Source organism: Acromyrmex echinatior, chromosome 10, assembly GCF_024713525.1.
Source record: "Acromyrmex echinatior isolate Ae372 chromosome 10, ASM2471352v2, whole genome shotgun sequence".
In the NCBI taxonomy this organism is placed as follows: Eukaryota; Metazoa; Arthropoda; class Insecta; order Hymenoptera; family Formicidae; genus Acromyrmex; species Acromyrmex echinatior.
Window position 1 is genome coordinate 2966644 of NC_141861.1, and position 16115 is coordinate 2982758.

At 36.9% G+C, this 16115-nt stretch overlaps 1 protein-coding gene across 1 annotated transcript; it reads right to left on the reverse strand.

The window, feature by feature from the left end:
* Positions 1-286: 286 nt before the first annotated feature.
* LOC105143728 (aminomethyltransferase, mitochondrial) lies at positions 287-6023 on the reverse strand. The gene is made up of 5 exons (XM_011052203.2): positions 5666-6023; positions 5050-5390; positions 4659-4978; positions 1715-1797; positions 287-1535 (listed from the first exon to the last, which is right to left on the reverse strand). The coding sequence occupies exons 1-5, from the start codon at positions 5946-5948 to the stop codon at positions 1198-1200; spliced, it is 1365 nt and encodes a 454-aa protein (XP_011050505.2). The 5' UTR covers positions 5949-6023; the 3' UTR covers positions 287-1197.
* Positions 6024-16115: the final 10092 nt, after the last annotated feature.

Sequence of the window (16115 nt, forward strand, 5' to 3'; positions counted from 1 at the left end):
AGTTCCTTGAATTCAATTTGGTTTCAAGATTTCTGTAATATCAACTATTGTTAAGACTCGATTTTTCATTATCAACATTATTTAGTTAACAACTTATGGTTTAGATTGAATTTTACTTTGCTTGATGATAATGTAAAAATTTTTCTCTATGATTAAATTATTACTCACTAATAAATCAATAATCTTATTTTTGATAAGTTTTATATATAAATAAATTTTAATAAGTTTTATATATAAATAAAAATTTATTATAACATTTTATAAAACATTTATAATGAAACTGCAATACATTAAAAAAATATTTATTGAAAAATGCTTTCGTATACAATTTCTATAATAATTCTATAACATTATTACTAGATATTTATTTTGTATAAAAGTCTTATATATTTGATGTATATAAAAATAGATATTATAATTATAAAAATGCATATGTCTATAAATTGTAATCAATCTTGTAATCTTTCTCTCTTACATATTTCTATTATATTTAATATTATATTTAGATTTTTCGAGAATCCCAATTATATGATAATAAATTCTTTATATCAATAAAAATAACAAATACAATATAAGGTAAGTAAAAGTCTACCATATTAATTTATATACAACAACCAAGAAATTCTAAATTTGAAGTTCTTATATATTAATCGATTATTGTAGCCAAAGATTCATATTTCGAATGTGATTGTATCTCTATTTGATGCTTCTCGAGTAAATACTTTCTTAATTCATTATAACAGTTAGTATAGTCGTCAAAACATTCACATTTGAATTAATCATTACCTATTTTTCTGCAATTTTGCACAGAAATCGAATCGATTCGGACCTGGGATCTCTAGTATAGCAGACCATGTGCTATTTACTACAATACATCATGCTCGCGCTCAATAATCGATTAATAAATAAAAATTTCAAATTTTTAATTTCTTGGTTGTATATAAATTTATATACAAGAAGTTAAACTCTTACTTGCCTTATATTGTATTTATTATCAATTATATGATATTAATTTAGTTTAATTAGCTAATGTAAGTGGAATTTTTAGAAATTAAATTATCTATTTAATTTAAAATATCATTTGCGACTCGTCGCAATTTATTTTCGTCAGCAAACGAACTAAACGATTCGTCACTGTCAATTAATTATTTCGCAATATTGTTCTAAAATCAATCAATTTTTATTGTGAAATTAGTATCACTTCGCAGTATAATACTTCGCTTTCACAAAGGGCATTCTCGTGACGGTACCCTTATACGTTTTCCCTCGAACTTCGACCAATATTCCGCCACCATATTGCGCTAAATCCGGTGGCATGTATCCCATAGCGATTGGCCGGCCCAAGGTCGGACTTGGTCCACCGGAAGTGACGCTGCCCACTCGCTCACCTTCCGGCGTTAATATGGGCGCGCCTTCCCTGGCAGGTGGTCCTTGACCCAGTAAGAGCCCAACACGTTTCTTCGTCGTGCCTGTCTTGATCTGCGAAAGTATTCGCTGTGCGCCTGGAAAGTTTGCCTCTACCCTTCGTCGTTTCGCTATGAGAAAGAGAGAAGATCGATATTTTGTAAAACTGCGATAATTCGCGTTTCGCGTGATAAAGTTAGAGAAGATTAAATAGGAGCAATGGAACTTCGTCGCTATTTAAAAGTGTTTAGAAGCATTTAAAAGAGTAATTATGTTCAGATTCATGATTTTTACGAGGCCATAGTATTACCGACTAGCCATGTAAGGGCAGCTTCGATTGGTGTGGTGTCCTCGTTGATATCGTGACCGTACAGACAAAGTCCAGCTTCCAATCTGCGAAAATATTTAGAACAAAATATTAACAATTATAATTTATTATTATTTTTTATTATATTTTATTATAAACACATTAATAATTCCATTTTATTACAGTTATATTTTGATTTTTTATTATTTATTATTTAAAACAATGTGATTAAAAAGGCATACACCACGAGCGCAAATTATTAGCAGCGAAATATTTATATTTTAATATATCACAATAAATACAATACAATAAACGTTTCGATCTTATATTAGGTCATCTTCAGTATTACAAAATTAATATGTGTATTATTATTATTATAACTTACATAGTTTTAAGAACACCTAATTTCGCATAAATTTTATTCACGTTGTCGTAATGAGATAGAACATTTTACATGCTCGATTACAATTATATTTTCAAAAGTATTTGATGTATAGGTTATTGTTATAAAAATTTTTTAATCCATAAAATCATGTCAAATAATCCAGAAGTCAAATGTCGTATTTTTGTCACAAAAGTTAGTCGAACTTATTGAAACATATAATTTCCAGATTCTATAAAATGTGAAATTTATAAATAATGTTAATAGTTCTTCCAGTGAAAAAATAAAATTAACTGTGATAAATAAAATTATGATACCTGTGTTAACAAAAAGTTGAGTTGTGGAATCCAAAACTTGGAAAACATATTGAACTGTTAAAAAGTCAAAAAGAAAATATCTAACTTTAATCAAAAATGAAAGATGGTTTATAAACAATTTATGTCCCGCGAGTGGAAAATTCTAGAATTGTGTGAAGAAATCCTTATGTTTAATAAGGGGTATCAAGTGGTAATAATGGCAAGTATGCTTCTGATAACTTTTCCGTGTCATTTTGTTTATTTATTCCATTATTTTGTTTCTTTATGTAGATCATTTCAGACGTTAGTCTCTTCTGAAAGAATGGTTCTATATCTAATATCTGAATATCATCCCAATTAAATTTATGACAATATTCAGACTGATGTTGTGAGATAACAGTGTGAGCGCTATTCAATTTTTTAATATTAGTTTTATGTTCATTTATTCTAGTTTTAATTTTCCTTTTAGTTTGGCTCACGTAAGAGGAGTCACAATCGAGGCAATTTATTTTATATACTAGATGGGGTGAAAAGTAACCTCCTTGACCGCCAGAATGCGCCACTACTGCAAAAAAGTTTATGGTGCCTTGTAGTCCGTTCATATTTAGGCAGACATGCCAAGTGGCAGTGCGATACTGCCCTTAGTTTTGTTTTGAGAGCTGATTGTTGTTGACGTGTTTGCGAAAACGATTTTCGTTCTCTCATAAAACATTATTTTTTGAGAGGCAAAACGGCGAAGGAAACAAAAGAAAAGTTGGATAAATATTATGTGGCTAATACTCCGTCAGATTACACCGTCAAATATTGGTTTCGAGAGTTTCGTGGTGGCCGCAACTCCACTACCGATGAAGTCCGCAGCGGCAGGCCCTCCGATGCGGTTACCGAGGAAAATGTCAAAAAAATACATGAAATGGTGTTGGCTGAAAGGTGTCACCGGAAAGTGAAGGTGCGCGAGCTAGCAGATGCTACAAAGATTAGTACTGAGCGAACACGCCATATTTTGGGCGAGATTCTGCATAAGAAAAAAATTTTTTTCATTCCCAAGGAGGTTACTTTTCATCCCACCTAGTACAACATTACATTGTTCCATTTTTTCCAATCTGTTTTTACCTGAATTAATGATGGAATTCAACGTATGATCGGTTTGTAAGCTATTTTAAAATTATTTTTTTCCACAATCGTTTTAAATTTCTCCGAGATATCCATCATATAAGATAAAATATTTTTTTATACAATTCTTGTTATAATCATAATCGTCCTTTGTGTTATTATATAAATTATTCCGTATTATATAAATTATTCTTGATAAAGTTTTTATTTTTTTATTGATTGTGGAAAAATTATGTTCAAGGGATAACCATTAGACAATAGAATATTAATCATGGATTCAATGTTATCGCTATGGTACAGGGTGGGCCATCTATTGGTACGTTTTTGAATTTCGTCGTATGGCAACACCGAACGAGCTACAGACCCGAAATTTTGACAGTTTATTAGTCATACCGTCCGCGGCACGAAACAACATGTTTTCTCTTGAAGAGCGTTTTGAAATTTTAAAAACTTATTTTCAAAGTCAGTGCTGTGTCGCCGAAACTGTACGAATTTTGAAAAGAAATATGGGTCGTGATAGAGCACCCACCGAAGGAGCTATACGCAAATTGGTGAGGAAAGTTCGTGAGAAAGGGATGTTAGTGGATGACATTATATTACGACTGTTTTGAGTGAAATTGGCGCCGAGGTAGTCCAAAATGTCATTAATAATTGGGGTGACCGAATGGCATACTGTAAGGCCAGTAGAGGGAGCCACATGAACGAAATCGTTTTTCATTCTTGACGCGGATACTTTTAGCTTCACAACAAAAAAAAAATTAATAAAAAATATCAATGTATGCTCATTTGATCGCATTTTTAAAAACGTACCAATAGATGGCCCACCCTGTATTTAGGATGTGACAAAAAAAAATTCTATCGAGTTGACCGATTATAACGCCTCTTTTATGTTCTATAGGATGGTTTGACTTGTAGCTAAGATATCGTCTCGAGTTCATCGGTTTTTTGTAATTATCAAACTTAATGCATCCATCCTCCACTCTTAGACTCACGTCAAGAAAATTAATAGAACCGTCATTATTATGTTCACAAGTTACTTATTATTTACTTAAATCTTCTTAAATCTACTTAAATCATTTACACATATTGACATATTATTGATTGCATGTTCAAAGAGTATTGTTTTAAGACATGATATATCCGTTTTCTACTAATTTACCTTAGACTATCTCTGGCGCCTAAACCGGCCAGCTTCACGCCAGGAATCTCTAAAATCCTTTCGACTAGATTAATCGCATCATTCGCAGGTACCGAGATTTCAAATCCATCCTCTCCGGTGTATCCACATCGCGAGATTCTAATGCGACTGCCTGACACTTCAGTTTTGACACTATTCATAAATTTTAGGCTTCGAAGATCGATCTTTACCAATGAATGAAGGACCGTTTCCGCTGTAGGACCTTGAAGAGCTATGAGCCCTTGCTCCAGGGGATCCAAAAAGTCGATATACACATCTTTACCAATCTTTTTAAAATCATCCTGAAAGTAGAGGAGAACTTATTTTCATTATATATTGACTGCCAAAATGGGGAGCGTACAAAAATTTTTACCTGACGCTCCAAAAGAAGTCGACTATCTTCATCCCGTCTTCCTGCGTTAGAAACTACAAAGTATTTGTCTTCATCGTCTTTGGTGATAATGAGATCGTCTAAAATTCCACCCTTATCGTTAGTGAAGACTGTCAAAGTCGCGGCACCTCTGCTTAAATTCTTGAGATCACACGTGGTTAATGATTCCAAATATTCTCCGGTGTCTTTACCAGAAACGCACGTCTGCAGCATGTGTCCAACGTCGAAGAGCGACGCTAACGATCTAGTGTGCAGATGAGACACTGCGATCGCCTCTTGATACTGTACCGGCAATAGCCATCCGGCAAAATTGACGATTTTGCCTAAACATTTAGAATAATTTATTTATAAATAATTTATTTATAAATTTGCATGAAATGAGATAAGTGACTTCTCAATTGTTATATTTTCTGCGTTACATTTCTTAAAAATTGCAATACTAAATATCATAAAAATTAAGAAACGCATTTCGGAAAACTGAAAAGTTATCTTATGATATTTATTCGCAAGCATTTCTGCGATATAATTTGGCATAGATTGAAAGATATTACATTTAATTTAATATTGATAACTGAATCAGAGAGATTTTGCAACTTGCCTTGCTTTTCCACATGAAGATCGTAAAGACAGGTCTTGCGAGCTTCCTTGATAACCGATGTTGATGACAGCCAACGATTTTCTCGGCGTGTCGTTTCGGCAGCTACATGAGGTATCGTCGAATCGATCAAACAATTCGAACGCGACGTCGAACTACCACTAACAATAAGTCTCTCCTTGACCTTCGATAACGTAGCGATGCTGCAGGTGTCACGTATGAAAGTATTTAGACATTTCTCGAGATTGTCGCAGACGAATTTGTCGCGAACGACGAAACGAAGCATGATGCTCCTTTCTTAATGCTTTATCATTCACTAACTTGAATAACATCGCGTAACTCAATGGTAAGCTACTCTGTTGAGATTGTGATGACCCCGCGTGATATTTGCTATCAGACTCGGATATAGCTTCGAAACTTAAACGTTCAAGCGTTTGAAGCGTTTTGAACAAGAAGATAATCTTATCATCATGCAATATATCATGTCTTTCTAAAAAATTTAATTATTCAAGTCGTTTATAATAGTGCCATTAATTTGTTAGAAAAAGTTTTAAAATCAATGTTAGATATTATTCTCTATTATTTATATAAACCCTTGTGATATAAATTAATCTTTTTTTTTATTTTGTAAAATTTTGGACATTATAAAATAATAAAATGTTTATAAAATAATAAAATGAGAGAAAGCTATGAGAGAAGTTTATTCTGGGAAAACATTATGCAAAATTGATGAAGTAAGCCGTATCTGCAAGTGTTTAACTACTCGATATCGTTATACGTTATAAATTACCACATTTCTGTTTACTCCTCTTGTTATCAGCTGGCAGTTAATTCTATCTCTATACGTAAAACGGGTCATGGTACAAACTACAATCATGTAATAAATAAAATTATTAATGATTATGGGAAATTATTGTAGGTAGTCACGAGACTTGGAATGCTTATTAAATTTTTATTGTACCACGTAATAATAATAATAATAATATTAATAATAATAATAATCATGATCATCATCGCAATAATAAATTGTGATAATAATGACAATAAGAAATGGTAGTAATAATAGTAATAATCGTTTATCATCGTAATAATAATAGTTCCGTAATAATAATAATAATAATAATAATGATACTTCATCATCGTCGGTAATAATCCAATGACAAATGTCAATATTTATATAGCGTGTCGAACGGAGAAACGATCTTAAAAAACGAAGATAGTATCAATGTTCGTTCGTACATTTTGTTTTTTTAGCTTCCGCCGTTTTTTATCTTCTCGCTCGCTCTCTTTAGGATCTCTTCTACCTCTCGCTCTCGCATCTTCCACACGCGCATTCTCACTCGACTTCGCTTCCTCTTTTATTTAATCTTTATTTTTCGCTTTTAATCTCCCCTTTTCTCTCACACACACGCACACTTTCTCCCTCTGTCTCGTGTCTTACACAATTGATGCAAAATGTCCCTACACAGTCCGACGAATGTGTGTGTGTGTACGTTTTCCCGGTTATTCTCTTTAAATCAATCCTCACGATCGCATTTTGCTCGACGCTTTCCTCATTTTTTTTCCACCATTCCTCCTCGAAATTCGCTAGATTTCTTTTTTTTCTTTTTAAATCCTTGCACGTGTTGACACATTCACTCACACTGGTAAATCGGTTTGGTAGTGGAGGGACTGGGGGAAGGAGGGACGAGTTGGTTGTGTGGGGGGGGGGATGTTCGGTGGCGGTGGAGTGGTGAGGGTGAAAAAACGGGATATATCCGCGGGATTTGTACCGCACATGAGGATATGCTGTAATCAGGCAGATGATTGTAGGGGAGGGGTTTGGGAAATTACAATACTGATGAGAAGAACAGATACATTGCGGTGAAAAAAAATAAGGCGTTAACGACGTCTCGGATCCGTCGATCGATGACAATTTTGTTTTTTTTTCTCTCCTTTGATCGCTCTGTGATATTTAACTGAACGGATTATTCGTGAGAAACTCATTCTCGATCGAGGGATGCAGACGTCGCGATACCATGAGCGTCGGAAAATCTAACAACGATCTACGATCGCGAGGGAAGAACTGAAATTGTGATAGTGCGATCTGTGCGCTACAAGAGAAAGTATAATAACTATATGTTGCCTCGTTTTTCTACGCGATTTTTGTTTCCGCTGTTCCGACTGAATTTCTATTGTTTTTTTTCTTATTAAACCTGTAATTTTTGCGATCTTGTTTCGATCTGTAACTATTGCTGTCCGAGCTACTTTTGTCTCCTGTCTCCTCTCCTCCTCACCGTTCGAGTTCCTCTAGCGCGTCGATCTGCCGGCAAAAAATTTTCCCAAATCTGGGCCCGTCCAGCGTTGGGATCGGACCCGAGGCACTCGTTCTGGTTGTCCGAAAGTCGCTCGATCGCGTATCGTTCCAGCAGGATCGTCGCGCTGAAGAACACGTTCGCACGTCTCGTACGCGTTGCGTGTGTTGGTCATGTATGTACGTACATACGAACATACATACATACATACATACATATATGTATATTTTTATATATAGATATATATTCGGCTATTTGCTTTCTTTTGGTCCTGGTACAAAGGAAACGAGAATCACTCTCTCTGTATCTTTTTTTTTTATATCTTTCGGAAGAAAAATTTCGCGATTTCGAAAAATGGAAAAAAGTCGCCCGTTTCGTGCAAATTTTGAAAGATCTCGAAAATTTACGTTCTTAAAAAAAAGTTTTTGCTCTTGCGTTTCATTCGGCCATGACTTGATTTTTCTATTGATTTTTTATTGGAGGGGAGGGGGACTCTGTTTTGTTGCCTGTCGACATGCAATGTGCAATCACCATCGAGAAATCTCTCTCTCTCTCTCTCTCTTTCTCACACACATACGTATACGTTCTTTCTCTCTTTCTTTCATACTGTCTCGCGCACTTTCTCTCACTTACACTCCCTATATGTATACCTCGAGTTCGATAATTTCGTCTAAAATTCCATTTTCGCCTTAACTATACACAATAATCATAATATATAATAATAATAATCACGATTCGAATACATCATCGATCATTTTTCCGAATATAGATACAATAATTTCTTATTCTTCATCGTCTTTCTATCGCCTTGCTCTCTCGCGCGCTCTCTTTCACACTCTCTCCCTCTCTTTCTCTCTCTTGCAATTACATCTTGCAATAATAATCGTTTAGATCGTCGTATATCTATACATATACATATACATATACATATATATATATAATTTATAAAATGAAAATAGGTACAATTTTGGACGCTTTTCTTCGTCGAAAAAACGCTCCGAAAATTTTATTTTCGCTTAATAATGCCCATCGGTTGCGATTCTAGTCCACTTGGTAGTAAAATTTTGTTTATTCTCCTATCTCTCACATGCATTTATATCCCATTTTCGCTTACTTAATTTCTTTCTCTTCTTCTATATATATGTCATTCATTCTCTCATTCTCTCGATTTGTTTTCTTACGAGCAAACACATTCATCGATGCATTTTTTTTCCATTCACTCAACTTATCTCCCAACGTTTCAGTCGCAGGCAAACTCTTGCTCTCTCATTCACAAAATTGCAGCGATAGTCGCCCTCGCGATATATATCTGCCTTTCCGCCGCTAATTTCTAAAAAAGACCTTAAATTTAGGCTGGCCGATCGCGTGCTTCCGGAATCGACGAGCTTCCGTTTGCGCTTACGAAGGAACGAATTTCACAATCGGGAGCATTTTTCACATGATTACCGCGTATTTACAATTTAACTGCGGATCAAATTCTTTCATTCGTCTCCCGTCATAACGATCCGAGCCGTTAATTATGAATATTGTAGTCGCGTGAAAGGTCGTCCAGCCGGAAGTCGTGAGGCACGAAGAATTTATTCTCGCTTATAAACTTCTTTTCCTTTCGCTTATCATCGATCTACACGCCCGCGAATCGGCTTCGCGATCTTGTCGAAATGATCTCCGTAATTCGAGTCTCTTTATTAGACGTAGTTCCTCAAATGTCTTGCCCTATATAAATGTGATTTCTTTTATCGCCGTAAAAGACTTTGTATCTCACAGATAAAATTTCATTTCATGTATTATCATTTTTTTCAAAGAATTTGGATTGTGAGAAAATTTTTGCGCGAAGATCACTTTCATCAAGCGCCAAGCCGACTCGCTCCGCAGACATTAACATCTAACAATCTTAATCCTCGATTGTAAGCCTAAAGGATGTTTCAAGGATCGGATCTTTTCCCATCCTCGATCTCGCGTTTATTACAACTTTTTCTTGCGATCATCGATCGTGCAGTGTTCAATGGCGTCTATGCGCGAGCCCGCATCGCGGTGCGCATAGACGCGTGCGTTTTTATTGGATTTATTACTTACAATCTAATTACACATCGAAAGTAATGTCGCAGTAATGCTCCAACGTGGAGTCCATTGTATTTTGATATGTTCGAGAGAATCGCGATGTCTCGTCGAGGCCTTTTCTCGCGCTGTGTCATGCATCGAACGCGTTAAAATTTGAGAAAATTCCTTTGAAAAAATATTTGTGTAATCGAAAAATGGTTATTTCTGTCGAAAGTATTGTTTTTCGATTGCTAGAGAAGACTTCGACGAAGCGTCGTATACTTTTTTCTAACAAATTTTGCGCTGCAAAATTAAGCACATCTTTCGAGTGTCCTAAATATGGAGCGTGATAATATGATTGATCGACAAGAATTGAGCATGTTTCTCGGCTAAAGAGTAATAACGAAGGGCAAACTGGATCGGGGAATAAATCGGATTGGTATCTCACATTTCGTTTGGACATAAGAATAACGGCTTTTCGAATCACCAAAAGAGCTGGTATTCGAGATTCTTTCCTCACAATCCTGTTCACCCGTCGTCGCTATGCCTGGAAAGGTAATTGACGGTCGACTGATCGACCAAAAAGATTGATTCCAGTAGCTATCGATACACGCTAGTTTTGAATTCTCATCGAACACTGCCCACATACGCGAGACGGAATCAAGTCGTCGCGTACGTGGTAGGGAAAAGACTAGATATTTTTTTCCGAATTTCGAATTTTCCTTCCATGCGTGCCCGGAGCTCCTTTCATCACACAGAAGCACCCTTTCGTTTCATCGACGTATTATCATTATCATCATCATCAACAACAACAAAAAGAACGTTCCTAGAGATACGCATCCGTTTGTAATGCGTTTTCGTGCAAAAAGGCTCTCGCGATTTCACAATTTGGATCTCGCTCTTCCACCGTTAGTCGCAATCATCGACCATTCTCGTCATCTCGTAGATATTAATCTTCACATCGTAATCATCAATGAGACATCCTACACAATGCGGAACTTGCTCGTAACCGAAAGAGATTGTATGAATATAATTGTATGACATGCTTCCTCCTTACTCTCTATCTCTTTCTCCTTCTCACTACATAGTATTTGTGCTTTAAGATAGCTTTTTTTTATTTCCGTATTTCTTTTTCGCGCGTCGATTATTTCCGAAATTCGAAATTGTATGTACGTAGCTCGCGACGTGCATTGGTGCTTTGAGGATCCCATAGCTTCTCTAATTGCAACCAGAACGCGATCAGAATAATCACCAGAAGAAACTGTTCTTCTTACTTTGACATTTTTCGTTGCGTTCTGGTTCCTTTAGCTCGTCATCACACCTTTCGGACTTTAATCCTCCATCGAAACATCTCAAATCGCGCACACCGCTCTCCGTTTCGGTCGATTAACTCCGTGTTTGCTCTCGCTGCACATTAATTTAGCAATGAAATTTTCGAATGATCAAGACATAATAATTACGATTAATTTCTCAACAATATATTATTTTATATCATCGCATGAAATGTATGATGAAACGGACGAAGTGTGTGAAAATCTTTTTTTTGTATATCATTTTTTTTGTACCATGTGACACTTTCGAGAGATCCTAATTTCGAATTAATTCTAAGTCTAAATTTTATTAATTAGTGGAAGGAGATGATTAATGAGATTAATGTGACAGCGCGCTAACTAAACGAAGCGCGTTCGAGACGGAGAGGGCAATCGAAATAGTTATTTCGCCGATCGACAATAAAGGACGCATCAAGAGTCGATAGCGATAACTAATAATAGTGGTAATAGTATAACTAATAGCATTAACTGATAATAACTAATAGCGTTAACTAATAACGAATATCGCCGGATGTACGAACGCCGGTTGTATCGAGATCAATATAACATTAATTTCGCTTTGAATCACATATATATTTTTGTATACTTAAAAATATTTCGAAGTATCGAATTTGTTTGAGTATATCCAAAATTCCGATACATCGAGCGATAAGAGGGAAGATTTTCTAAGAGCATCCTCCATGCTTGCGAGTTAAGCGTTCGTACGCCCGGTATTCCATTGACAAGTATAATAGTAGGTAACGATAAAATTTAATAAATGCACGTGTCCTAAACTCCATGTGACAATCGTCAGCGTATTTTAAAGATTCGACATGTTATCCTGCCTCTCTCTCAGGCAAAAGAAGCCGTCGTCGATCGCGCACGCGCGAGGAACCGCATATACGAAAGATGAATTACAAAACAAAAAAAAAAGAATATGAAGAAGGGAACTAATCACGGTCGAATTGACACAAAGAGAACTAGACATGTATCACATCGATTTACCTAATGTACCATACGCGAACGAGGACAGAACAGTTTACAACACGGATTCTAATACATACAATGTTGATAATAATATAATAATAATAATAATATTGTTATAATAATAACATATAATATATAACATAATAATAATAATAATAATAATATAATAATAGCGACGTACTAATATTTCCTAGCGACAGCGGTAGCAGTGTAATAATAGGAGTGATGGTGGTGTTGGCACTATATGCTATTATGTAATAGTTGTGGCAGGCTAAGTCTGCGTGAATGTATGCGTCTAAGGCATGAGAGGAAAAAAAGGAAGATCGTAACAAAAATAAGAATGGAGTTGACTTAAATTTAACATGACCTACGTCTCGGCGGATTGTGATTAATTTTTTATAAATCAAGGATACTCAATCTATATGAATAGTAACTAAAGAACCGTAGTTTTGTATACCATTGTGTGTGTGTGTGTGTGTGTGTGTGTGTGTGTGTGTGCGCGCGTATGTGTGTGTGTGTGTGTGTGCACGTGTACAAGTTGACCTACTTTACTTCAGGATGAGTGCAGCTCGAGTGTGGGCCGCGTTAACTAACGTAACGGCTACGCTTAACAAAGTAATTAATTAATAATAGGCAGTAACTAATCGTAAAAATCTCTAGCTTGCTTCATCGTTTTTAAACCAATTCTGACTAGCAAACGTAACTCGACGAGCTCGCTCGCCGAACACCGCGTTTCCCGCCACGCTCGTTTTTTTCCCTCTTCCCCCCCCCCTCCCCCCAAGCCTTTCTCTAATCGATTATTGTTTCTCATTAAATAGGAACTCTCTCATAGCGAGACCGAAAGTAATCGTCACGTAGAGACTAAAAGCGTGGTCTTTAACAGTAATCTCGCGGTTCGGCGAACGAAAACGTTGCGAAGAGACGATTGAGGAGTACGTATAATGGGACATGGAAGAAATAAAATTCAATCCTCGCGACTCGTCGATTCGAACGAGTTTGATTTTCCCCGCGGTGACGTTGGATATGTGTAAAATGAGATCGAGATTAGTCCCCGTACTCTTCGCCTTCTAAACGAGGAAAGTGCACTGGTATACATAAAAAAAGGGGGAAGGAACGTAGAATTTGAATATAACTTCTACGCGATATACATGCGCAAATAAAAAAAAAAAGATCAAGAAAGCGAGAGTCGAATTCGAATATACTTAGCGTAAAGAAAAACGAAGGAAAATACGTATAAATCTCAATGAACGACAATTCATCTCCGTCTTTCTCAGTCGTGCGATATCACGCGCATAACTAAAAAGAAAAAAATAACAAACAATGAAAACCAATCTCGCGCGATCGTTAACAACAATAAAATTTCGATGCCTAATTGTCTAGATAATAATAATAATTATTATTATTATAGTAATAATAGTAATAATAATAAAGGAAGAGAGAATTCAAATTTCCACGCGGTATCGTGTTCCATTTTCTATCTTCGTATATAAATATTTATTTGCTAAGTAACGTATAGTCTAGTCACTTAATTAGAGTGTAATTTGTATGTACGCGTGTTTCGTGTATACGTGTGTAATTAAAAAAGAAAAGGAGCCGCGTGAAGAAGGAAAAGAAAAAAAAGGAGAATCTCGAAACGTGGCTTCTTTTCCCTTACTACCGCTTCTCGTCGATTTACTTAGAATTATTATTTTGTAACATATTATGGCTTCGACGATCCGAACTTCAAATCGAGGCATTGCGCGCTTTCTGGATTTTTCTCTCTCTCTCTCTTTCTCCCTTTCCTTTCTCTATAAAATACGCCTCCAATTGCCCGTTGGCAATCTCATTGTAATAATAATATAATTAATAACTAATAATAATTATAATAATCGTAGGTTAACCGCGGTATCGAAAGGCTGGGGCTCGCTTGACGGGCTCTCGACGTTTTCGATTTTACTTTTTTTTTCCATTTTATCTCTTTCCAAGCTTTTCGCGTTATCTTTGCCGATCGAGGATCGATTTTCTTCGAGCGAATCGAAATATGCGAGATCCCGCCCGGCAGCCTCGCCGGGAAAGCGTGAGGGTGGTATTTTTATATGCAAAAGGAAAAACTCGACGGAACAACAACAATCGAAGCTTCATGAAAGATCCATTCGCACCGTACATTCATCTTTTTTTGCTTTTTGAAAGTTTGTCGTTTTTGCTTATACAAGGATCGGCCCGGATCCTGGCCGGCGGTTTGACACAACGAAAAGAGGCTACGTTTTGTCAGCAACGCGGATATTTCCTCGTGTACGGTCCCGCCACCCCGCCGATTCCACAGATTGCGTCTCCAGCATCATATTTCGATTTCCTTTTTTCCTCATTTTTTTTTAATTCATCGATTTCCTGTGTTTCCCTTAATCTCTTCTCTGCGCGCCGAATGAAATATACGCTCGCGCAATCCTATGGAAAGTTTCTTTCTCTCGAGCCTCCTTTTTCTCTCTTTCTCTCTCTCTCCTTCTGTCTCCCCCTTTCTTTCTCCTCGCATTAAATAAGTACCGATTTCGCCTGTCCGAGTTGACACCCGTCTCGGCTTTGTACCCTCTTTTGACTAGAATTGAATTTCGAACGGAGGATCGCTTCCTCTCTATTGCGATCTTCTCGGAGACTCGAGATCGTTTCCCCTCCCCCTTTCTTTCCTTCTTTTTTTCTGTCGAACGATGCTGGCCGGCGGGACCGGAAGTGCGTCGGTGTGTTTGCCCAAAAGGGGACTTCGACCAAACTCAATCGATACCATTAAACCTGCATGCGCATCCTCGTCGCGCTCTTCAGCGCGAGAAGATTGTGCAGATGATTTGCACGCTTTTAGAATCGCAACGAGGCTGCGCGTCGAAAATCAACGATAACTTGCGCTGTATTACTCGGTAACTAACTTTACGTAAAAGTCTGAATTCTGAAACTTAACGTTCGCTTTTTTCGGAGTCAAGATTGAGTCGCGTTCCGTTCCATTATCGCGATGAAATAGCATCTGTCGGAATAGCATCAGTTGGATCACTTTCGTAAAGAATTTTGTCAAAATTTTGAGAAACGGTTCTCGAGGTTATAGAAATAAATCGGTGATTTCTCCATAAGCATTCCAAAATTCTTTTTTATTAAAAATAAAAGGGTTTGCTTATTCCGGTTTTTAATCATGATATCTTTTAATTTTTTTCTAATGAGGAACGGTGCGCGACTACTACTGGACTCGCAACCAAGTTTATCGCGAACGGATGTGAGACAACATTGTATATGGGGGATGAGTGGTTGGGGCGGTGGGTGAAGGGGATGGCTTTGTTCCTGCGGGAGCGTGATGAGGTGGATTGGTTCGCCGGTGGGGACGGGTGGTGGGGTATTTTGTATTGTGTAGAAAAACAACGCTGTAAGTGAAGTAACTCAACGTTGCACTTGAAAGACCAATAAAGTAAAGGGGGTGCGGGACACCTGAACACGCGTTGTCCGAACGCAGTTACGATCTTGTCGAGTGAGTTGAAACAATCCTGAAATCAAACAGCTGATCACTGGAACAGCCGGATAGGCTTTCCAAAGTTGTCGGACTTGATCGTTTTCTTTTTCTTTCTTTTTTTTCATTGATTACTCGGCGGATAATTTCGATCTGGAATCCTGGCTCGCATGTTCAGGTACCCTCCGATCCGTATCCGAGTCCCAAAGTCCCTGCTCGTTGATCTCCGTAGTGAGTGCCTTCGCGATTTCTTTATTGGATAGAGGCGGTGCGCGCGGTACGCGCGGCGCTACCGCTCGGCCCTTACTTATATACTGGAATACGTGTAATTAATAATTATTCATGTGTGTATGCGATACGGTTAA